This window comes from Hydra viridissima, unplaced genomic scaffold (genome assembly GCF_058129835.1).
Source record: "Hydra viridissima isolate aposymbiotic clone 2 unplaced genomic scaffold, HvirCarnegie_v1 scaffold_10, whole genome shotgun sequence".
NCBI classification, from domain to species: domain Eukaryota; kingdom Metazoa; phylum Cnidaria; class Hydrozoa; order Anthoathecata; family Hydridae; genus Hydra; species Hydra viridissima.
In genome coordinates this window covers 10,940,645-10,966,530 of record NW_028324309.1, presented here as the reverse complement: position 1 = coordinate 10,966,530, position 25,886 = coordinate 10,940,645, and the positions used below count along the sequence as shown (strand labels likewise).

General features: G+C 31.1%; 6 protein-coding genes and 1 long non-coding RNA gene across 14 annotated transcripts in view; all 7 read left to right on the top strand.

Annotated features, from left to right (window-relative positions):
* LOC145181932 (hamartin-like) overlaps positions 1-14,056 on the top strand; it is a 175,945-nt gene extending 161,889 nt beyond the window's left edge. For all 7 annotated transcript variants that reach the window (XM_090099805.1, XM_090099801.1, XM_090099802.1 and 4 more), the window contains 4 exons: positions 10,925-11,066; positions 12,897-12,985; positions 13,115-13,183; positions 13,373-14,056. In XM_090099805.1, the coding sequence (XP_089955931.1) occupies positions 10,925-11,066; positions 12,897-12,985; positions 13,115-13,183; positions 13,373-13,780 (708 nt within the window). In that variant the 3' untranslated portion in view covers positions 13,781-14,056. The remainder of the gene's footprint in view (positions 1-10,924; positions 11,067-12,896; positions 12,986-13,114; positions 13,184-13,372) is intronic.
* The window catches only part of LOC145181042 (cysteine-rich protein 2-binding protein-like), a 400,331-nt gene that overhangs the window by 161,889 nt on the left and 212,556 nt on the right, over positions 1-25,886 (top strand). The window lies entirely within an intron of this gene.
* LOC145181378 (liprin-alpha-2-like) overlaps positions 1-25,886 on the top strand; it is a 391,227-nt gene that overhangs the window by 161,889 nt on the left and 203,452 nt on the right. The gene's annotated exons all lie outside the window — the stretch shown is intronic.
* LOC145180864 (tyrosine-protein kinase ABL1-like) overlaps positions 1-25,886 on the top strand; it is a 324,834-nt gene that overhangs the window by 161,889 nt on the left and 137,059 nt on the right. The gene's annotated exons all lie outside the window — the stretch shown is intronic.
* LOC145181231 (uncharacterized) overlaps positions 1-25,886 on the top strand; it is a 313,564-nt gene that overhangs the window by 161,889 nt on the left and 125,789 nt on the right. The window lies entirely within an intron of this gene.
* On the top strand, positions 17,025-24,236 carry LOC149883107 (RRP15-like protein). 2 transcript variants are annotated; one of them, XM_090099819.1, is made up of 8 exons: positions 17,025-17,137; positions 17,776-17,833; positions 18,127-18,203; positions 18,480-18,557; positions 19,499-19,604; positions 20,994-21,083; positions 21,865-21,926; positions 23,788-24,236. In XM_090099819.1, exons 2-8 carry the CDS (start codon positions 17,776-17,778, stop codon positions 23,974-23,976), a joined length of 660 nt encoding a protein of 219 aa, XP_089955945.1. In that variant the 5' UTR covers positions 17,025-17,137; the 3' UTR covers positions 23,977-24,236. The 2 variants fall into 2 exon arrangements, with proteins under 2 accessions (XP_089955945.1, XP_089955946.1); XM_090099820.1 differs by having other exon boundaries at positions 17,099-17,137; positions 17,779-17,833.
* LOC149883108 (uncharacterized) lies at positions 22,187-22,984 on the top strand. The gene is made up of 3 exons (XR_016456288.1): positions 22,187-22,201; positions 22,388-22,548; positions 22,644-22,984. It is a non-coding gene; the product is annotated as an uncharacterized LOC149883108 (long non-coding RNA).

Here is a 25,886-nt window from a genome sequence, read left to right as displayed (position 1 = left end):
CTGATCTTGATAAAAAGGTTGCTTCTCGAGTCACTTCTTCACCAGTGATGATACTTACACTTTTCATTTCACACGTTAAAATAATTCTTACTTTTGTATTCCTTTCTCCTTCCATGGTTTGAATGGCAGACTCTCTTACCAAATTAAAAAAGGATGCAAGGTCTTGATAACAAGAAGAAGGTCTATAAGAAAATTGTCTAACAGCACGCTCCGCTGAATGTTCAGTCAACTTGAATTTTATTTTATAAGGCTTTGACTCGGGATGTTTATACACTGTTCTTAATACAAGTGACTTGATAGACTTTATCTTTTCATCGATTTGTTCCACTGATTTGCTTACCTTCTTCTTGACTACTTCAGGAACGTAGGGATCTATCCATTCTTTAATATCATTAAACTTATTTGCAACATATGACGTCACACTTTTTGCAGCTGCCGTCATACTTGAAAAAAATGAAGGTCTTGGTGCTGGAACCGGTCTAGGTGTAATAACGTTTGTTGAATCGATAACCGGTGTGTTAAGAATAGAGGGTTCATCTCTTGTCACCCGATTTTGCAAGAGAGCAGAAGGTTCGAATGAAATCAAGTCGCTAGACCTTGGTCTTAGAGCAGGCACAGGTCTTTCAGAACCAACAACAAACCTTACTTTTGTCGGTTTTACAGAAACTTTTACAGGTGGTTGAACAAACCTAACCACTGTAGGGCTACCATTAACAGGCAAAGGTCTCGCCTCAGTCGTTCGTCTACGAGGAGCAGGACCATACCCAATGATGGGTCTTGTTGTTTTAATAGCCTCAACAAGCTCTTCCCTAGTCATTCTGGTATAGTCTTTTATAGCTCTTTCTTTAGCATCTCTTCTTAATGATGCCATTGATACTTTTCGATCTTTAACAGTTTTACTTTCCATTTTTATTACGGAAAGATTTTTCTTTATGTCACTTTCAATTTTTCGCTCTTTGGCGGTAGTTTTTGCTTTTTGCTTTTTAGCATCAGTTTTATCACCCATTTTATTAAGGGAAAGAAAATTTTTTTCGATGCATTCAAGTTTTCGCTCTTTAGCAATTAATTCCGGTTTTGAAGAATAGATACTCATTTTTATTATACTAAAATTTTCTTTAAGTCAATTCAATTTTTTTAAATCTTGGCACACTTTCAGCATATTTTCTTCTTCGAAAAGTTTTTACCGTTTTTTTAATTCTCCCGTGAAAAGAATTAAAAAATTATTTGGAAAGACGTGAATACATATTTTTAATCTCTCTAATATGTTCAGTGATTTTACGACAATTATTACGTCCGCTAGCATTTAGTTTCCAATTTGTTCCGATCAGGAATTTATTACGCAGATAAATGTCATTTTTTATATTTCTGATCACTTCTTCAAAAGGTGCTACTTCAACCATTTCTTTGAAAATGATTCGATGTTCCTTTGGAAGTTTTCTTATGTTTTTTAGAAATTTAAGCAAACTTTTTGATTTAGCCGTATCAGAAGTTGACTCAAAGCTATCATCAAGAGCATTTAAAAGATCATCCTTTTGCATGCTTTCCATCTTTTTATTTATGCCAAGAATTTTATTTAAGTCAATTTTTTAACATGTTAAAAGTTAAAAAATCAATTTTGCTGCTTTTTACGTTTTTCAAGCTTTTCAGAATTTAAAAATTCAATCTTGATTCCATCATCCACCTTTCCATCTCGACGCTCTAAATATCTCCATCCACGTCCAGTCCCTGCCATCGCTTTGTAAAGAGACTTGTATTCAGTCACCTCACCCGTTTCAATGTTGGTTATTCTCACAGTGATGGGTTTTTTCTTAACAAAACTAAGCCATTCCCATTTTGGATCAACAGGTTTTTTTTCTTTTGGAGGAGGCTTTACTTTTTTTTCTTTTGCTCTTTCCAAAATCTCATCTTTACTGATCAAATTATTTTCAACCGCAAGCATCATCAACGTTATTAAATCATCTGCTGTTTTACTAACGCCGTTTTCATTCAACAAATTTTTCAAATACGATGTTGTATATCTCATTTTATTATAACAAGATTTTTTTTTAAGTCAATTCAAAAAATCATGATTCTTTAGAATGTTCACCAATGACTGGTCTTGTGTTTTTTATTGCTTTCACAAGCTCATCCTTTTTCATTTCCGAGTAACCCTTTATCGCATGACTTTTACCTAATTCACGCAATTCTTTTAACGTTTTGCTATCCATTTTTATTCAGATAAAAAACTAATAAACAGCAGTCATGTTGGTTCCGTCTGAAACAAATTTAAGCAATTTGTCAGAGATCACCACTGCAAAAATAACTGTATTTGCAATAGTTGAAGTTCGAAATTTAAGGTTTACCACTAATTCAGCTGTTTCCGACGCCACTCTTTCTTTTTGCTTGCTGATATCCACAAAGAACAACGGATATAATTTTATATATTCAAGCAAGCTTAACCCAGATTGACAAACAAGTTCATTTGTGCCGTAATATTTTTCATCAAAAGAGAACGCATCTGAATAAGCCATAACCACTCTCTTTTCTCCAAAATTCAAGTCGTAATTGTAATTTGGATACTTTATTTCATTAACAGTCACGTAAAAATTGCTAACATCACAATGGTCGAATAGTGACGGATTAACTGTTTGACTGGAATTTCTGTTTGTCTGAAGTCCGAACAAGATAAATCTTGGAATGCTTTTGTCAGTGACTCTTCCAAGCGACCAGGTAAATTCTGTTTGACCGGCTGGAATAAGCTGTCTTTCACATTTGTTTGATTTATAAGCCAATTGAATGGGAATTTTTTGAGCCATTAAATTCATGAATTCAGTCTTTTTCGAAATATCTAATTCAACGCGAGGCATATAAAGTCTGAATTTTTTAAGGTTGATCATTCCTGCACTAACGCTCTCCGCTCTATAAATCGCATCATCACATTCTTTCTTTGTAAAGGTGATGGTATGCCTAAACCCATAAACAACTTTGTCATAGGTTTCGCAAAATCCAAAAATGTGCTTCAACGGAATTTTAAACGAAAAAGCTCCAACGGATGTAGTGTCTGCAAACAAGTGGTCTCGTCTAACATTGAATCCTGAATTTCCAACAAGATTTGACGTATCCATATACCACATCTGTTTTAATCCATCAGCAAACTGAAATCCATAAGGATATTTCATCAATCCAAGTATGGTGGTGGCTGGACCTGGATACATCACTCTTTCCACTTGCTCTCCCGACAAGTCATAAGTCACATCATTAAACAAATACATCAAAGCGTTGTTCACCAGTGCAATGTTGTCTTTAGCATCGTAAAAGGTTCCATCGCTCTTTTTCAACACTCCTTCAATAAGAATGTAAGCCTCTGATGGTACTGTTTGAATCGATTGACAGTCAATCTCAAAAGTAATCGTGCCTGAAGAATTTAAATCGAGATTGGTTGGAAGGTACTCAAAAAAATCAACTTTTTCAATACCAATATCATACTCTGGGTTCTCAGTAACTCTTAATCGCTCAGTACTTATCATTTTTTATATAATAAAAAAATTATTTAATTCATTTAAATGTCTCTTATCGCAAGCCATCGCAAGTTTATAACAAGCCATCGCAACAGAATGCTATCTTCATGCTATTTTCATACCCTGTCCTATTTTCACCAGGTCTTGAATTCGAATCGCGTTCTTTTTAGACATTTTATTACTTTGAATAGATGAACCAGTCTTTAATTTCTCAATGGTCTTTTTACCTTTGTCAATAGCCACGTCTTTAGCAGCGGAGATGGCTGAAAGGGCTAACTCTGTCCCAGCAGATTTTGCAGCTGTAATCGCTTCTTGTCCAATTTTACTTGTAGCAGCATTTTTAAGCAAATTCACTGTTGCTATTGACACACTTGACGCAGCTGCTCTTTTTATGAAATTTTTAATCATGTCCACAATACCACCTCCACCAACAACGTTCTTTTTCACATATCTTCTTTTGTTCACAATGAGCATTTTTTAAATAAAAACAATTTTTTAAATAATTTTATCAATAGTCCTCATTAACGATTTATATTCCTCTTTATTAATCTCTCCTTGTCTCAACAGCTCATCGCAAATAGCAACAGCCACATTTCTTGACTCTTTATTCCCAGCATGCCATGCAGCAATACTCAATTCAAGCTTTTCCACCAACGCATTAGGATCGCCTGGAAGAATAATGACACCACGACCTTTTTTACCTTTTTCAATACGCATCATTTTTTCCCAAATAGGAGCAATAAGTTGCTGATACTTTGGTCTTCTTGATGATTTCGGTTTATGCTGTTGCGAATCAGATCTTATAGCATCACTGTCCATTAAAATTTTTTCATAATTTTGCAAATCTTTATCGGTATAGCTCTTTGGCATTGTTAATTCAGTCATCAGTTCCCAAAGACCTTTTGTTCCTTCATACCTTTCATCACCAACAATGATATCATTTCCATCTATTTCAACCTCCATTTTTCCAATGTACATTTTATCTCCAACTTTGTTCACTTCGAAAGGTCTTTTCTTTTTTTGATCGACTGACAGGCTTTCGATCATCTTTTCATTGCTCTCGATGATCGGCTTGAACAGCTTGCTCACATCAGCTTGAAAATTCGTATCTGAAATGTTGTCATTCACGCTGTTCTGATAAATTCTCTTTCGTCTGTCATTAATTTCTTTCACAATTTCATCCCTTTTATTCATGTCTTGTATTTTAAAGAAAAACATCTTTTTAAAATACGTGGAAAAAAACATAAATTGGTTTTACGACTACGTTGATCCTTTCTTAAAAAGGTTATTGAACGTTTGAATCGCATCTTCTCTTCCTTTTTGGATCAAGTTTTCTTTAGTAACTTCATCTATTCCGTTTTTGGCTTTGACTCGTATTTCCTCCATCAAGGATTTAAATTTTTGAAGCTCACCAAGAATCAATTGAAACTCTGAATCGCTTATTTTCCCGTCCATCAACGCTTTGGAAATGTGCTCGCTGATCGTGTTCAATTTCGACTCGGCCAACACTTTGATCTTTTCATGTTTTTCCGTTTTCAATGCCATCTTTTTATTCACTTGCCCTCCGACAATGGATAAAAAACCCATGCCAATAGCCACACCTTCACATGCAATCGCTGCAGGACTGGCAATAATGGTTGATAAAAGACCAATTCCAGTCACACCCAATGCTATGCACAATCCCTGCATTGTATTATCCACATTAGAAATGATCCTAAACACACGATGATACTTTTTGCTCAGATGAACTCGCTTTGCTTTTTCACTCTCTATCTCTTTCTGAATTTCGCTTATTTTATGAAGACGGTAAACATGCCCTCCTTCTTCTATAGGAGCTGATGGAAGAACTGGATAAAGTTTTTCATTCAATATTTCCATTTTTATTAAGCGAAAAAAACTATTTTAAATCAATGTAACTAATCTTACAAAGTTTTTCTCCTTTTTTAACAATCACGTCCTGTTTGCTGTAACTATTCACGTCCATAATAACATCATCTACAGACTCTGAAATAATAACTTCGTTTTTTCTATAATTCAATTAATCAGTAATTTTATTCATTAATGTTATCACTGCAACACCTTTCTCCAAATTCAGCCCAATGGATAAAGCTATCATTGTATGTGAGAGAGCAGCAAATTTAATGTCTTTCTGAGCAAAAATCTCATATTGTTCGTTAACGTTGAAATAAGGTGGATGATCTAACGTTTTCGTAGACACAATAATGTTACTCGGTCTTCTTTCCTCCAACTCTCTAACCCTCTCTTCCAAAATTTTTAATTGCAAATCCAAACTGTGGACTTCTGCTGAGGCAACATTTCTAAAAAACTTGTGAGGAGCATGCATTTTACATATTAAAAATAAATTTTTAGATTATTTTTGCAAACTTAACAATTCATTATTATCTACCCATGAATTAAACGAGCCTGGATATCCCAACCATTTGACTAACGACTTGCTCTTGGTTTTGCGAATGATTTTTTCAATTCTGAATATGTCTTGATGTGTCTTTTGCATCTCCTGCTCGTAAAAGGTGCCTTGAATTTCTTCACCGTTAGCGTCAGAGATTTTATACGTGGGCGGATTCGTATACTGAACTTTCAACACGGTAAAAACCTCCTCTGTCCATCTCGGTGTATACCCCTTTTCAAAATGTGATTTCTTTTTAGTGATCCTCACTTTATCTTCAATGGAAAATTTAGGTTCTTGTCTTTCTGTTCCCACCTTTCCATTTAGATTCATCCAGACCTTATATTTATTATTTTCATCGCTAGCTTCAACTGGAGTCATTTTAATGGAAGAGTGTTTGTGTTGTTGTAATTTTTTACCATCTCATCCAAAACGTCAATGTATTTATTGGTGTTGTTAGCTGAAAAATATTTAAACATTTTCTCTTTCATTGTTCTATTCCATCGTTCAACAACAGAACTTTTTTCTTCATTTTCAGTGGAGTATAATTGCACACCTAGAGCTTTTACATGCTTGTTATAAAACTCTTTTCCTTTATCCACCCACAATTTGACACACTTTCTCTCCTCAAATATTTTGCTTAGAGCGTTAGCTACATCAACTCCAGTTTTACTCTTTAACAGAACAATCCATCCATACTTTGAAAACACATCGATCACCATGAGCAAGTATTTAATTCTGTTGTTGAATTTTGAAAACGACTGCATGTCAACCAAATCTGCAGCCCATATTTCATCTATGTCGTTCACAAACACTTTTCTTCTTCTGAAATGATGTATTACTGGTTTATGAAGCTCGTTTGCAAGTTGATCCGTCCATTTCAAATCACTCACACCAAATCCTTTTGTTGCTGAAGATGATCTATGAGAAGAAACAAACTTGCATTTGGTTATCCCACAAGAACCACAAGTTCCTTTCAACATATGTCTGTTGTTTTTTGTCATCTCCTTTTTCAAGTGAATGGTTTCAGTCTCTCTTTTGCATTTAACGCAGTACATTTTAACATATATAAAAAAGTTTATATAAAAATGGAAGTGATGAAATTGTCGTGTAAAATTGGAAAAACCAAAAGAAACAACAGCAAGCTTTTACCAAGAAGCATTCGAGGAATCATCGTTGGAAAATCTGGATATGGAAAAACAACGTTGCTGCTCAATTTACTTCTTAGACCGGGATGGCTCGATTACAACCGATTGTATGTCTTTGGCAAATCCCTTTTCCAACCCGAATACAAGATACTCAAAAGGTCCTTCGAAAATAAACTTCCTAAAAAGGATATTGTTGATTTGTTAACGGATGATGTACAAGACGAAATGGAAAAATTGAATTTAATCCATGAAGATGTTATTAACGATCTTTCAAAAAAATATTCCGACAATGATGATATGGAGTGTCAATTCTTTGAAACGGCTGATGATGTGCCTGAATCTGAATCCCTAGACTCGACCAAAAACAATTTGATGATCTTTGACGATTTGCAATTGACCAATCAAAACAAGTGCGAAAAATACTATATCCGAGGAAGACACTCTAACGTCGACTGCTTTTACCTCGCTCAAAACTATTTCGAGATTCCAAGACATACCATCAGAGAAAATGCTAACTTTATTTGTCCCTTTAAACAAGACCAAAAAAGCGTTAATCACATTTATCAAGATCACGTTTCCTGCGATATGAAGATAGAAGAATTTAAAGCCTTTTGCAATCATTGCTGGAATGAACCTCACGGATTTGCAGTCATCGATCTCTCTTCTAAAAAGAACGAGGGAAAGTACCGAAGCGGATTTGACGATTTTTTATTTTTCTAAAACAATTTAAAAAATAATTCTTATTTAAAAAATGTCAGGTATAATCATCGATGTAGATGGAAAATCAAGTGTTATCACCACTGATTTTTTGGATAAAATCGTTTTTGACGAAGGAAAAAGTTATGAAATGGCTTTTCTCGGTCTTGAGACTTACAACAGCATTCCAAATGTAAGCAGTAAAAACAATTCTTTCAAATACAGCATGAACAATGGAGCTCATTGGGAGAACATTATCATTCCATCAGGAAGCTATGACATTAAAGACATCAATGAGTATTTGCAAAAGTCTATTTTAAACACAATAAAAACAGCTCAACGTGGAAGTTATATTATTGCAAATAAAATTAATTACTCTCCAAACAACCTTCAAATTGGAATCAATCTTAATACTTTAAAATCAACCATTAAACTTGGTTTGAATTATTTGATTGACTTTAACGTGGAGAACAGCATCTCTTCAGTTTTAGGGTTTACTAAAAGAAAATTAAATTCCAATTCCGAATACGAGTCGGATCATATCGTTAGAATTTCAAGCATTAACACCATCAGAATCGTTAACAACGTGATCGGATCATCCTATATTAATGGAACCCAATTAAATTGTATTTACTCGTTTTATCCAAATGTTAGTCCAGGCTATAAAATCATCGAGAGACCAATGCATTTGATTTATCTTCCTGTTAAACTGTTTGAAATTTCAACAATGGTTACTCGCATCATTGATCAGAATGGAGATTTGGTTGATTTTCGTGGAGAGGATATTACAATACGATATCATATTCGAGAAGTGAAATAAATAATTTTTAATACATAAAAAATGAGCAATTATCAAAATATCGAAATTAATATCTCGCAGAGCCAATCTGATAAAATTAAAAAAGCCATTCAAGACAAAACCGATACTAGCATTAAGCTTTCTCATCAAGACTTGAACGGTAAACATGTTCTAGCTATCACTAATGCGCAATTGAACAAAATTAGAAAAGCGTATGAAACTGGTAAAGGAGTCACTCTTAAATTGATCAAAAAAAGACAAATTGCATACAACTCGAAAATAGAAGGCGGATTCATCGGAGCTCTTTTACCGTTATTAGGTATGATAGGCAACACTCTTGCCACAAAGGTAGTTCCAGCTCTAGCTACTGGTCTGCTTTCAGGTGTTGGAGCCTCTGCCGGTTCTGCCATGGTGGATGGAATCGCTGGGCGAGGTCTTTTTTACCTGAGCAAAAATGGAAAAGGAATGAAGATAAAAACTTTAGGTGGAGATGGATTGTTTATCACCCCATGGACTAAAAATGTTCACGGTGATGGACTCTTCATTAAAACTGGAAAAGGTTATAAATATGCTGGTTCTGGTTTATTACTCGGACCTAACTCACCCTTCTCAAGCATCCCCTTTTTAGGCGCCATTCTCTGAAACTTCTTTCACCTTTTTTCAAAAACTTGGATAAACTTTTTAAGAAATTTAAAAAAATGATCGACTTTCAATGGATTGACGTAGAAGGAATTGTTTTACCTAATGAGGCTTTAACTAACTTTCAATTGATAAAGGCTGCTAAACAGTTAAAATTGAAAAACTTTCGAGGTGTTTTTGTGAGGGATGATTTACCAAAAAAGACAAGAAAAAAAGAATGTGGAGTCGTAAATACGGGAGATTCAAGCACTGGTGGGTTTCATTGGGTGTGTTGGTTTAAAGACGGTGATAAGAAATACAGTTTTGACTCTTATGCTCAACCTCCTCTTGTAGAGCTCATTGATTATTTAAAAAGTCCTATCTTTTACAACAGCGAAAGGGTTCAATTTGGTAACACTTCTTATTGTGGTCATTTGTGTCTTTACGTTTTAAAAAAATTGAATGAAGGGCTTGATTTTCAAGAAGTTATCAATACCTTGTGGTGAAATTTTTAAAGAATAAAGTTTTTTAAAAATAACAAACCATGGAGAATATTCTAAAACGAGTTGATGTTAGACTCGTTACTACGAAAAAAGATGCTCTAAAATTATTCAAAAGCCCTAGATATGATCGAAACACCATTTTTGATGAAAACCTAATCGCGGTTCACATGAAAAGAACAAGTGTCTTTTACGACAAGCCTGTTTTCTTGGGAATGAGCATCCTTGACATCAGCAAAACTCTCATGTTTCAGCAGCACTACGACTACATGAAGCCTAAATACGGAGATCGCGCTAAATTACTCATGACTGACACTGACTCGCTCTTTTACAAAATAGAAACGGAAGATTTTTATCAAGACATTGCTGATGACGTACTTGAAAAATTTGACACAAGCGACTTTCCTAAAGATCATCCCGCCATTCAAAACACTGGGCTCAAAGTGGGTTTAAACAAAAAAGTTATCGGAATGTTCAAGGACGAGACTGCTGGCAAACAAATTAAAGAGTTTGTTGGACTTCGACCTAAACTCTACTCCTATGAGGTCTTTAATGAAATAAAAGAACACAAAAAATGCAAAGGCATTCAGAAATGCGTTGCTGAAAATCGCATCACTCATCAAGATTATAAAGACTGCTTAATGAACAAGACAGAAAAGCTCACCACCATGAACGTTATCCGTTCCCATCTTCACAATGTCTACACTGAAGAAATAAACAAAGTCGCACTCAGCGCTAACGACGACAAAAGATTCATCTTAGAAGACGGTATTCACACCTTGGCTATTGGACACTACAAACTAAAACCTTCTTTTACATTTATGGATTATGATCAAGTATTTGCTCTGGAATAGCTTACAGCAATTTTTACTACTTATTTACTCATTCTAGATTAATAGCTTCAACTATAGCGACATATCAATGCGTCAGAACCGCCTTTTACCTATATATTACTAGGATCAATGTCCCAGAAATACGATGAATCACACTTTTACATTTTAATTACACAACCACATCTACAATTCCTTAAGTATAGGAAAAGTATCAATGCGCCAGAATCCGCAATTCCTAGTAGTTATAGACTTTTTTAATCTCTTTAGTTTTGTTGAAAAGTTTTAAAAACAGTTTTTTTTTTTTTTTTTTGTTAGAAACTAATTTGGGAAAGTTTATTTAAGAAAAGTTAAGTTGCTGCATTTATGTAGCGTATCTTATTTTTTACTTCTTCAAGTTATATATTGTATGGTATATTATTTCAATAGTTGGCAAAATTAACAAAAGAACTTATAAGGCAAGGCGAAAAGCAAGATTTAGTGAAAACTCAAGTACAGGAATTCGAAATGAAAAACTATCATCATATTGGACTTGAGAAGAAGTTAAGTGCTCATAGAAGGGAGTTAAAACGTAAGATAGGGTTAAATGCCCTCTTTCCTGAGAATTTTTAAAATATTTTTGTTTCTATTAACAGTCAATAATTTTTTTTTTTTTTTACTCTTTCATTTTTGTTTCCATTTTTGGTATTTAAATTGATTTGATGTTTTTTACATTAAATCAATTTAAATACCATGTTAACCAACATGGTTTTTACAACCGAAAACAATGATTAATTCAAGTTGATACCGTTGATAGGAAAGAGCAGTTTAATCTCACAAAACAAAATATTAGAGTCAAATCAAATTTTCACATTAGTTGTTATTATTAACTATTAAATTGCAAGAAAGTGTCTAAGTAAAATTACAATAAACAGTTTTCTGATATTGTTATGATTTTACAAGTCTTTCTTGGATTTGTTTTTTATCGTTAGCTTCCTGCTGGTCTCCTGATCCTCCACATCTATTTTCTTGTGAAAAGTACTTAGCAGATGTCCTGTCATCATTTTAACAACTCTCAATAGTTTGCCTATGGCAACGCTGATTGAGCGCATTCGTGGGTTATTGACGGGGTTTTTCACCTTCGAGGTGTTTAAAGAACAGGAGAGGTGGCTCTTTACAAAAAACAAAAACTCTGATCAGCTAATCAAGTGTCCCGGTTTTCACAGAGGAGTCCTTCAGCTTAGTCTCAAGGTTCTCTCTCTCCTAATGGCCAGGGTTTCTTCACCCCTTAATCCTAAAAAACCGGTCTAACGTTTTAGGGGAAGACCTCAATGAATGGGACAGTTTTAGCGAAATGCTTTTTAAACATAGATAAAATAGTTTAATATATATTTAAATATGTTTGACAACCATCAACTCTTGCTCAATGATATAGCAAAATAAAAAAATTGGATTTGCATTTGGCTATTGGTAAAAAGAGAGTTTTATTGGAGCATGACATTTGTCTTATTAAGTATGCCTCATTGAATGGGATAAACATAAAAGAATTAAAAATGAACGTGTTTAATTCAATCATTTTTCAAATAAGTTTATTAATTGTAAATGTAGTTAAATATATAGATACATACATATATATATAGATACATAAAGACCGCACAATAATATTTTTAACTTTAAACTTTTTAACTCTAATTAAATTTCAATAAAAGTAGAACTTTCTCTTTTTAGAATATTATATTTAGTTATTTTTATTTAAGTAAAATATTGCAGTATAAAAGTGTGTAAATAATACCCATTACCCATGGGGGTAAAAGTAAGGGACTGCAGCATCTTTCTGCTGAGCTGTAAATAATACCTTATTAAATTCATTCAATAAGTAGTATTTTATCCTATTCAATATGCGCATCAATTTATCCAAAAATGCTTAGTCACACCAAAAACATTATTTAAGCTTGAATGTTTTACACCTTGAAATACTAGAGACTGCTAAACATGGAATTTTATTTTCCATAACTTCAAAAATCGCTGCAAAATTAGAAAAACAAAAACATTTTTAAAAATTACTTTTTGCATTCGAATACACAATAGCATCCAATTTCATTACGGTCATAGCACAATAGGATGGATGAGTCGGTCAGTTGAATTCTTGTTTCTATCAGTCTTTGTTACAAAAATTTGAATATCCTTACATCGATGCTTCTATAAGAATCTGAGTTTGTCCCATTTAATAATCGTCCCATTCATTAAGGTTCTCCACTACATATTATATCAGGTTTATACTGACTAACTCGACTCGAAAGGAAACAGTGTAAATTTAACGGATAACTATTACTTAACTTATTTAAAATCAACTTAATTTTCGCATTTTATTCGAAATTAACATTCGAATACTTATTTACAAATTTTTTTGATTCCGCTATAGAATTGGAGGAAGAACGGGAAATGTTAACTATAGAATTAACTACATATAAAAGTAAAGCAAATGATCTCGAGGCGTCGCATGTTAAAAAAGTAAGTTTTCATACCATGGGAATTTTCTTCGCATGTTAAAAAAGTAAGTTTTCGTCGCATGTTAAAAAAGTAAGTTTTCATGCCAATTTTTTTTTTTTTTTTTTTGCATGTTTTTTAATATTGATTTAGGATAAGCTCATACGAGAACATCGAGCTGAAATTGAAAGCATCAGAGAAAAACATAAGTTAGAAATTAAGGTTGGCTTTATTATTTTGATTCATTAACTATTCAAATAATTTCTCAGTTTTAACTTGTTTAAGTTGAAAATTCGTTCTGAAACATTTTTATATTCTCACTAAATGAGAAACAAATTATTCTTTTTTATTAGATGGGGTGGTTTTTATTTCATTTGCATTTCATCAAGTTATTGTTTTTCTACGTTAAAGGTGATGGAGGAACGAATTCAGTCAGTGCAAAAGGCGTGTCATTCCCTTCAGTCTTACATAAGTTCTATGTATGCAAAATTAGAGAATTGCGATAATCAACAAACCACTACGAAGCCTCATTCAGTGCACGCTCTGAATTACGGGGAAAGGTCTGGGAAATCTTCTTCATTTGCTGATTTAGAAAAGAGATCGCCTCAGTTATACAATAATCCTTACAGGCCATCTCTGGTTAAAAACTCCGAAAACCCTTTCTCACGATCAAAATCATCCAGTTCTATTGGTCTATCACATACAAGTGTATTATCATCATTAAACAGTGAGAAAACAGATTTACCAGTTTTTAGTGCAAGTGCAACATGTTCAAGTGATATTTTTTTAAAATCCCAAGAAATTTCTAAAGAAATTTAACAAAAATTAGGACTCGAATGTTTTGAAATTCTATCTACTCTCTTAATTTTTTCTTACCAATAAGATTCTAAGGAATTCAGTAAAGCATCTTTGTAACACTTTTAAAAAAAGTTCTTTAAGATAGTTGCCTTAGTTGTATAAAGGTTTGCTAACTTTCTTTTGGCTGTCTTTTTGAGGATATTTTATTTTATTTGAAAAAATGATATGTAGAAATTATATTTTATAGCAATTTTGAAATGCATGAATAAATTAAAAACAAAATATTTTACCAAAAAAGGTTTTTCTCTGTTACAGAAATATCTTGGTTCGTTATTTATGAACAATTTGTTCATAAAATACATCATTAAGCAACTCCTAAAAAATTCTTATGTCCTCAAGATATTTTGTAAGTTAAGGTGGTTTGATAAATAAACAACTGGGAAATTTGAAATTATGTTTGGGGCTATTTAATATTCACATAAATCCACCACTATTTAAAATGTAACCTACACTTCGATTTCGTAGTACCAGAACTACTTACTGATGCAGAATTAAGGTGGGCTCTGAATAATAATAGTCCTTTTTTTTTTTTTCAATTTGTTTATGTGATTGTATATGTGGACTTTTCAAAACTATCTTCCCAAACATTTCTATCGCTCAAAGGTTTTGTTAACAAAAAATTCAATCTTATATTAACTATGATGTTACTGGAACCACAAATTCTTTATCTGTCTCATGACTTTTACGTAGTTACATACATTTTATGTAAATTATTGCTCGATCGTGGTTAGAGGTTTGGGTTTTATGATCTTAAAAAAATAACGAATACCAAGGAAAAGAGTACAAATCGGTAAGAAGCTCTTAAAAGTGTTTAACAAAACACCTAACAAAGCAAAGTGTTTGTGTATAAATATATATATATATATATATATATATATATATATATATATATATATATATATATATATATATATATATATATATATATATATATATATATATATATATACATATACAGTGGTCGGCCATCACATTAGGGCCACACGTTTTTTTTACAATTTAATTCAAATATGTTGCTCGAAACTATCGTCACTGGTCTGTTGAGGATTGGGAAAAAGTATTTTTATTTGTATTCATATTCGTAAAATATTTTAAATATATTCATAAATATTATAATTTAAAATAAGCATTATTTTAGATTTGCTTCTCTGATGAATCAACTTTTCAAGTAATGATGAACAAAACAGCTTTTGTTCGTTGTAGAACAAACGAAAAGTTTCATCCTGACTGCATTGTGGAAACAGTCAAGCATCCAGCTTCAGTAATGATGTGGTCTGTCATTTGTGGGCAAGGAGCAGGGCGTCTCTACAAAGTAGTTGGCACAATGAGGCAGGAACAGTATAAAGAAGTTCTGGAGAACCAGTTGCTTCCTCAAATGGCAGATTGGTCTAAAAATGTCAAAAAAATTCAAAAGAAGTCCAAAAATGTCAAAAATCTTATATTTATGCAAGATGGTGCAACTTGCCACACAGCAAAAAGTGTTATGGTTTTTTTAAAACAGAAAAAAGTAGATGTATTGCCATGGCCAGGCAACTCACCTGATTTTAACCCCATAGAAAACATTTGGAAAATAGTAAAGCGAGATGTTGGAAAAAAAATTCTTACTAACAAGCAAGATCTTATGGAATATACTATCAGGATCTGGCACAATAACCCAGAGTTGACAGAAACTATAAAAAGTTCAATTGCAAGCATGCCACGACGAATCGAAGCAGTTATTGCAAATAAAGGTGGTTTTACAAAATATTAATACTTAATATATATTTTATATAATTTATTGTAATAACCAATAAATATTCAAAATGTTTAATTTTATTTGTTTATTTTTCATCAAGTATAACTTTATAGATAAAGGAACAAGCTTTAAATTAGACCATTATTTTTCTTTTTGCCAAAAAATTTATTTTTACACGATATTTACAAAAAATTACAGCTGGTCCTAATGTGATGGCCGACCACTGTATATATATATATATATATATATATATATATATATATATATATATATATATATATATATATATATATATATATATATATATTTGTCTTTGAATGTAAGATATAATCCGAAAGTTTTGGAATATAAGTAATAATGGTGGGCTCGATTGTTGGAAAAACAGTTATGTTTCTTTAAAGACGGTATCTGGAGAAGATTACTCTTGCACGGCTGAAATAGAAGAAAACAACTCTCCCTACAACCTTATTCAGATATAAACTTGATGAAATCTATAATGCAAATGATTTTAGGTTGTTTTTTCGTTTGCAAACTAACAAGTCACTCAATCTTTGATCTGAGGCTTGTGTATAGGGAGAAAATACAGTAAAATTCGTCTTACTTAAATGGCTGTAACAAATGCAGCGGGTGATAAAAATCCTAAGAGTGCCATTGATAAATCAAAATCCACTCGCTGCTTCAAAGGAATCAAACACTTACTTTGCAGGTAAAGAAAACAAAATAAAAGCTGGATGGATAGCTTACTGTTTGAAGAAGGGAAAAAAGGGAAAGGGATACAATCAAATTACTTGATCTTGAGTGACAAAAAGTAAAAACCCCTACCATTTTCTTATTTGTTTTGTGAAATCAGGAATTTCGTAAGATCAGGAGAAATCTACCTAGTCAGATGAAGACGACGACTCTCAAAATCAGATCAAAAAACTTAATGATTTTTACCCTCGAGGTACAAAAGCTGAAGGTGTCATTTCTGCAGATGAAACCTTAATGAGCACGGTACATTTACTAAAAGATGAACAGTCGATAGAAGATGTAAATAATGCAGCGAATGAAGATAATGGTGATGAAGAGGAAGATAATGATGATAATACAATGATAAACCTTTGCTCGCTATGATAGTGTTTGTCTCAAAATTAGTGATTTTCAGGAGGCATTTCAAATGTTGTATGACTATACACTCTTCAGCCGTAGCGGTGAGGATATTCTACAAAAGTTTAATGCACTCTTAATTTTAATCGATAGAGATGTTACTTCAAAACTGAGGTAGAGTGACATTAGGAGATTTTTTAACTTATAATATACTTTACTTACCTTTCAGAACTGACAAGAAAACTTGTTGATAATTCGACTTATCTTCTCTTATCTGCAAAAATTTAAATAATCTAACTTTTGTAGGTTTAAAAAAAAACAACAACCTTTTTTCTCATGAAAAGGTTTAACTTGATGATTTTAAATAAATATCCGAACGGCGCGTCATAATAAAATTTCCGTGCTGATATATTTGATATGTATGTGATATTTGGGAATGCAACAATAGTGCAACAGGCTTTTAAAGTTGATAAACCCACGTGGTTATTGCGTGGAAGGTACTAACTCAAGTCTATCTCTATTTCATTTCTAGAAAAAAGTTTACTTTGTTTATGTTATGTTTAAAATTGTTTATGTAATGCTTTGTTACAATTTTCTACCTCCAACGTCTGCGATTTTCTGAAAAATTTTAAAGTTAATGTGTGATTTAATGGTATTCCACTTTAAACAGGCAATATCAGCATTCTTATATTTTTGACTAAAGGGTTATATGCATAAACCTTTAGAGAGAAAGTTCAATTTTGCTGTCATTTGAATGCAGTTACTCAATTGCAAAAACGTGGTAAAAACACTACTTAGACCACTTACAAGATTAGTAGTATGCATTCAAAACATTTTACTTTCTATCAGGCACTTTTAAAAAATGTTTAACAAAAATCGATGCAAGTTTTTTAAATGAGGTTAAAACATAGTTAAAACAAAATTGGTGTCAACTTAATCACATTTTTACTCAATACCAACTTAAATGATTAAATGTTTCACATATTCACATGCAGACAATCGTTTACATACATATGCACTCACATGCACATATATATGTACATATGCATATATACTCACAAACATTTATAGCTGTTTTTTTTATTAATATTTAAGTTTTTTTTTGTTTTGTTTTTTGTTTTTGTTTTTGACAAAGATGAGTATTAATTTGGAGGAAGATGATGGAGTACAGGCTGATGAAGAGATGAGTGATAGTAAGTTTTAACTAAGTTAAATGTCTTAAATAGGTTTTTAAATTCTATGTATATTTTAAAATTTTTAGAGTCTTTAATCAGTTCTATAAAATTATTTATGATTTTCTTTTCCTGTAAAAACTATAAATGGTTATATAATTATTTATTTTATGGGCTAAATATCAAAATATTTGTTTAATACATAACCAGAAAATCTTTTATATTATTTTAGTACACAATAAAATATATTTTTTAATGTTTACATATCTTATATATGAAGTTTTTACTTAAGAATAACTTTCTTGAAAATTTAGAAGAATCTAAGAACAAGCATGGAATGGCTGGAATGGCAGATGTTATTAACAAGATATTAGAAAAACCAACTAACAAAGTAAAATCTTTTTTTAGCTTTTTAAAAATTTTTACTTTTTTTACTTCAAGAGTTCTAAACTATGTACCATAAAGATAAAATTTTATTGAACTCATGTTAGTTTAAGCAACTCCTTAAAAAAAACTTATTTCTGAAAAAATTATAAAAAAGAAATAATTTTGAATGGTTAATGAACAAAACTATTGTATTTCAGTGTTTTAAGTAGATATCAACCAATATGAGTATAATGAAGTTTCTAATTTATATTAATCTTCCTCTTTTCTTTTTCTTTTTTAGCAGGATGCAATTTTAAGCAAAAGCAAAAAATCAGACAAGCGGAAGATTGAAATGAAGAAAATAATTCTTGAAAAGAAAGTAAGTAAACTCTAAATCTGATAAATGTTTAAAAGCGGGGTGCTTCACATACGTAGGGAACATATATAAAGTTTTGTGATTAAAGAAAGGTAAAATGAAGAAATAAGAAACAAAAAGACAGGCTATCTGTGTTTTCTTTCAAGCCCAAAAACTTATTATCAGTGCTGCATCAAAACCAATTCTTTAAAAATTGATTCAAAGTTATATTAGCAAGGAGATACTAAAGCTTAGAAAAGTGAATGGAGAACTACCATGTAATCCTGTGAGATCCATGAGAAAGATGACCAGGAGCTTGATTTGTCATAAGTAGATTGATCAAACATGCCTAGAGGTCAAGCTGTTACCATGGTATTAGATCAGCTGCATACTGGTACTTTTAAGGCCTCCAGACCAAACATATGTAAGATAATTAGATGATGGGAAGAAAATATCTTGTTATTTTCTGATGAGAAAATCTAGACTATATATATATATATATATATATATATATATATATATATATATATATATATATATATATATATATATATATATATATTTATATTTATATATATTTATATTTATATATATATTTATATATATATATATATTTTGTTAAAGCATTTCTCAATGATGAGGAAGATTCAAACAAAAAAAATTTTTTTTTTATAACATAAATGTATATAACTTTCATAGCTTTTTTAAGAAAAATCAGCATGATTTAAATGTTTTAATTTGCTTAGTTTTATCAATGAAATTTTTTGCCAAAAGAATATATTTTTGGAGAGAAATGAAGAAATATCTCCGTAATCTCTTTTGCCGTTATTGTTACTATTTTGATATCAAGAATTTTTATCCTACTTTCATTTTTTTAGAATCTTAAGAAAATTAATGCAACAGTTATTTATTGCTCAATGGTGCTAGGATAATAATTTGTTAAGCTGATACTTTTATCTAAACAGAAAAGGTTTGAGGAAAGGGTACTTACTAAAGAGAAAGGTCATATTATACCAACCAAGGTCAATGCACAAAAAGAAGTTCTTCTTAAAAGAATAGCAACAAAAGGAGGTAATATTTTATTGGATTTAGTAATGTTATGTGAATGCACAAAATTGGTTAAACTATTTTTTGAAAATAGTTTACAGTGAATGTGCAAAGCAAGGATTTTTACCATGACTTGTTAATCACCATCATGACAATTCTTTAGCATTTTCTGATGCTTCCATAGCTTCGTAGATGATCCTTAGTAAATTTTTTCTGTGTAACCTGGACCCTATCAATGAGCTGTTCTACTCTGCCTGGTTTATTAAACCCAGACCTAAATTCTGTAGATCATGTTTGTGCTAAACTTCAAGACATGATAAAATCCAGACCCAGAACAATGGGGGATTTGTGGCCATGTCCTGAATTCTGAATCTAAAAATTTAGATATTTTTTTGCAGTTCATCCCTGAAGAATATCTTAGCTTTACTGATCTTGGTACTTCCATTATTTTGCCTTTAACAACCTTTTTTGTAGAATGGAAGGATTTTCTTCATTTAAAAGTCTTCATTTATGGTAGCTTTCTCAGTGAGGATCAGAAAGTTTTGTTAACTTGTAGGAATTTATTGCTCTGGTTGCATTATTTTAAGACCATTTTTGGGTCTTTGGGCAAGTGAATTTTATTTTTATACCCAGTCCTCCTTCAAACTCTTTGTCTATTTTACACAATGAGAACTGCTTTTTTGATGACTCATCAGGCCATAGGATGTGGGGTTTTAATTTGCCAATTATGGTCATCACAAAAATAGCCATGTTCTTTTAACCTACACACCTAATATAAAAATTTTTAGTTTATCTTCTTTGTTCTTGATGGTCAAAAGAGATTTCACTGGCTTTTTGTGGGCTTTTTTCCTATGATTGACAAGTAATGTATTTTTGAACAGTCAAGATGAATATTGTTTTACCATGTTGCTGATAATTTCCCAACAAGTTTAGCCTGTTGGCACATGATGGTGGTGATGTTCCTCATTTATGCTTCATATTTGAAGTGATAAACCTCTTTAAATTGGTGACAATATTCTTGATTATCTGGTGCCTTTTTCCAATACTGCTGAACACATATGCTTAAATATTAATATTCAAAAACATTACAAAAATATTATCTCTTTGCCATACCTCTCTTTTGTAAAATGCACTTTTCTGTATTGCCCAGGAAAATTATGTGCTGTGATGTTCTTGAAAGTTCTTCTTGATGTTTACTCACTGTTTGTAAATAGTAAAACAAGAAATAGTTGCAACAAAAATCAGTTTTTTCGAGTCAGTTTTTTTTTTTTTTTTTTTTTTGTGCTTCACCTCAGAGAAGATAAAACTTTTAGTAAATCCTGTATCTATTTTAGTATGTATTTACTGTATCCTGTATATGTATTTATAATGCTAGATTACCTATATATAACTATATTTTTATGATTTTATTAGTTGTAAAGCTGTTTAATGCAGTGAGCAGCCATCAGAAGAATATGTCAGAAAGAATGAAGGATGCAAACACAGAGTCAAAGAAAGATAAAGGTTTTAATATTTATAAATCTTATTTTATGAGAGTTATTTTTTCTAGTTTTTTAATAAATACTTATTATTGTCACTTTTTCAAGTTTTATTTTAAATAATTACTTAATATACATATTAGATATACATAAATTACATAATTACTTAATTTACATATTAGATATGCATAAATTACATAATTACTTAATTTACATATTACATATACATAAGTTACATAATTCTATTAATTAATTGATGCAGTTTTTTTTTGTTTTTTTTATTAAGGCATTATTAATGATTATGTAAAGTAAATTTATGTATTTTAGCTTTTGAAAAGACAAAAGAAATAAAATACTTAAATTAAAACTTAAGTTTGACTAAGTATGATGCCAATATGTAGTTGCATCTTGGAGATTGAAATTTTTTTTTTTTTTTTTATCTCTTTGAATCTACTTTGCAAAAATAATGATTTTAATAAAACTAAGAATAAAAATAAAAATTTATTTTTCCATTGTTCTAAAAAAGTTTTAGATTTACTTATTTCTTGCTACATGAAGAAATTCTCAGCCTTTTAACTTTTTTTGCAGATATTTTATTTCATCAAAACTTTTATACACAGTAGTTTATTGAACCTCTTACAGATATTTCATATAGGGTTGTTTTATTTGTACAAACACATGGCTAAATTATTTACATGCAACAAACTATTTTCACTAAAACTTGCTTTCAGTTTTGAATTTATGAAAAGGTCAAAAATCCTTAATATAACAAATAAGTTTTGATTTAACTTCTGTTTTCTTTTTAGCTGCTACAAGTCAACATTTATCTAAGTCAACATTTATGGATCTTTTGACAAAGAAATCACAAGTATTGATTCTATTTTACATCTTCCTTAAACTTTGACTTTCGTAAATAATTTACAAGAAAACTTATTTGATACTTAATGCTATCATTTTTATATCATATTTTAAAGTTGCAGGTCCAATCTTTATTTTTAGATGTTTTTATAATATTGGTATAACAATTTTGCATCAAATAATTTGTATTGATATATTGCTTGCGGTAACCAACTGCTTTTATCAAACAAAAGTTCTATCAATATCAGCTTTGCTTAATAAACAAGCTAAATGGAGGGATTACAGGTTTAAAAAGAATAACTGCAAAACCTGTTTATAAAAAAAAAAAAATTTATAAAACCTGCATAAAAAATTCAAGATTTTAACAAATTTACAAATAGATATATTAACAGTTTGTTACTGCAGTTCTGGCTACCAGGTTCACCAGATTTATCGCCTTACAACTTTAGGTACTGAGGCAATCCAAAACAGCTGGTTTATGCACTCAGACCACCTTTAACACTTGAAAATCTAAAGGCTCAATTATCAGATGCTACCCAGCAAATAACTACTGAAAATCTTGGACTAGTTCTTTTGTCTTTTACTGATTGCCTTCAATTAATACTAGAAAGTGATGGTGGTCATATTGAATGGTATTCACAAACCCCATTCCTATAACGTTTGTTTACTATTCAGATTTGGTTAGTAACATTAATATTTAGAAGAAAAAAAAAATTTGTTTTTGTAGTGACTTATGTGACACAGTAGATATCAATTGGGATCAATGGAGCGAAAATATCAATTGGGATATGGAGGGAAAATATCAATTGGGGTCAATGGAGGGAAAATAGCAGAATATCAATTTGGATATGGAGCGAAAATAGCAGAATATCAATTGGGATGTGGAGGGAAAATAGCAGAATATCAATTGGGATATGGAGGGAAAATAGCAGAATATCAATTGGGATATGGAGGGAAAATAGCAGAATCTTCCCAATTTAAAAAAAATTCTTGTTTTATGTAAATTTTTGTAATGATAAAATAAAGCTATGAAATATAAACTTACTCAGTGGTACCTGAGCCAATCTACAGGCTATCAAACAAATTCTCTTTTTCCTCAACCATGCAGACTTTATAATTAAAGATTTTATAAATAAGTTAATTATGCGATTACTGTTAAGAACGTTTCTCTGCATAAACTTACTTACAAGTATGGAAATATAGAATTAACTTAAAAAACATTAGTTTCGGTACTTCTAAGGGCTAATAAGAGATGAATAACATCATTAAAGATCATTGCTTAAAATAACACCAGACTGAGTTTTTGCTCGTGTTTAAGGAGTAACCACATAATGAAACCTTAAATCTCAAAAAAGAACCTTTAAAAAAACAAAAAACATTTTTAATGTTTTTTTGAAACGACCCGTTCTCTTTATATATTTCTGTTATTGTATAGAGCAAATAATTTAATCTCTTTATAGATTTGTTGGTTTATGAGCTGTAAATATCATGTGATAATTGGAAAGCCGATTTTTTTATTTTTTTTTTGAACCCATTTAATGGTATTGTTTTTCTTGGAATCTCAAAAGCAAATAAATAGTTGATATGGATTCAAACGCAGATCTTTTTCTTTATAATGGTTTTAAATTTAAAAAACCTTGACTGCAATCAAAAATGTATGAATTTGTTAATTTAGTGGAAAGATAAGTTTTATTTAAAGTCTAAAAAATCTTAGTGGTGTATTTTTTATGAGATGTTTTTTATATCATCCAGTTTTGTATAAAATAAATTACAATTTCTGCGTTGAAGAAAAATGAAGCTATTTTATTTTTTATGCTAACACTGTAATAATATAAGTTATAATAAATTTGAATGAAAATTCGTTATTCTAGGTATCCAATAACAACGATAACAAAGTGGTTGACTCTAACCCCTCAAAATGGGACGTTCTTAGAGAAGATTTTATGTTAGGCGCTGCGATGAAAGATTGGGATAAGCAAGATTGCAAAAAAGCTTCAAGTGAGTCTGAAGAGATTGATGAAGATGATTCTGAAAATGATTCTGAAAATGAATCAGCGTGAAAGATCTTTGGGTATCAGTTTTTTAGTAGAAAAGCTGTCATTCACAGGAATGAGATGTTATTTTCGTAAAGGATCCTTTACGTTCTGCTCATTCGAGTAAAAAATTAGCAAAACTTTGCCATCGTAAACTGAGAAAAAAATTTTAATGCAAATGTTGTATCCGCTTCAAATAGCTGGTACTCGAACTTCGAGTAACAGATTAACAAAACCCGCAAAAATTGACCAATAGTATTACAAATAGAAAGATTACTTTATCTTTATTTGGATCTTTTTATTCTATTTATTTTATCTTTTTTTTGAAAATATTTGCGTGCAGGTTTTTGACGGGTCGCGGAGACACAGGTGGACTGGATTTGCGTTCCTCTTTTTTGAACTTTTTTAGTCACTTTTTTTCGGATCAATCCGTGTCGCGCTCCGGTATAGAAACCTTTCGAAATTCATCTGTTCAAGACGGCTTTTTTAAATTTAAAAAAGTTTTTAAACAGTTTGATAAACTTATTACACTTGCATTTGGTTTAAACGAATAAAAATACCTTTTCTAGTCATTGACGTTTTGGTTCTAATTAATACTGCGACAACATTTTATGAGCAAGATGGCACACATTGAAGATCCAGGACATAGAAACAAAGTTTTTTTTTAAATGCGATATAAAATCTACTGATAACCATAAGTGATTGTTTGTAATACTCTTGTTAGGCTGTGTCTTTGTTTCGGATCGCACCTGACATTCCATGATTTATCACTACCTGCCAGTTAGAGTTGAAAGTGAGTTACAAATAGCGTTGTGAATAAAACCTTTTTGTTCAAATCATAATCTTTTTTTTTATTATTAAAAAAAAAACGAGATTTTTTTAACAAAAAAAGGAAAAAAAATTAAGGACGTCTTTGTATATTTTGTTAACTCTAATCACCCCAAAAGAACCTCTAATCATTCCAAAACAACCATCCAATCTGGCGAAGTGGAAGAACCAAAGTCTCGTTAGCCTGGATCAGGCAGAAAACCTAAAACTATGACTGCTAAGAATTTCAATCGTTTGAAAGGTCTCTTGAATAACCGATCTGAAACTTCAACAAGAAAAATTGCTCATATCTTAAAAACTTTATAAAAGAAAACAAAAACATGTCTTTTCTTTAAATTATAAATGATGAGGATTTATCGCACGTTTAAAAACCGTGAATTTATCATTGATGATACTTAGTTCATCGTATTAAACAAAATGAATAAAAATTCTAATGCGACATTTTACTCAGATGAACCAAAAAATGCACCAAAAACGTAAATTATAAGCGCAAAAGCAAGTTTTAAAAAAATTCTTGTGTTTATTAGCATAAACCTTCATGGAGTCTCTCAACCATTTATAGTTCTGCGGGACTACAATTAATAAAATATTGTATAAAAATGTATGTACCTTCAAAAGTTTGATTCCTTTTATGAACTAACCTCACTGCGAAGGTAATTATGTACTTTGGCCTGACATAGCCTCTTCGCACTATGCCGAAAGTGTGAACCTTTATGATTAAAATATCCATTATGTTAATTTAACTTGAGTTCCAGAAATACGACCTATTGAGGATTTCTGGTCAATCCTTAAAGATTACCTATACAAAAATAATTTAGAGCTGAAAATGAAGATCAACTGCGAAAAAGAATCCGTTTTTGTTTAAAAAAGTTGACAAAAATCTTGTACAACGTATATGCGAAAATGTAAAGAGAAAAATTGACGCAGTACGTCGTAACAACAAGAAAGCATTTTTTTAGTATCGAAAGTACAAAATAAGTATGCTGCTAAGTATTCTACATTAATTTTTTTGTTTAATAAACTTTTCTTTGTACTATTAGTGCTTATTTTGCACCAAACGTTTGTCACTAGGGGTTATTTTAAATATCCTTTTATTTACATTTTCACCA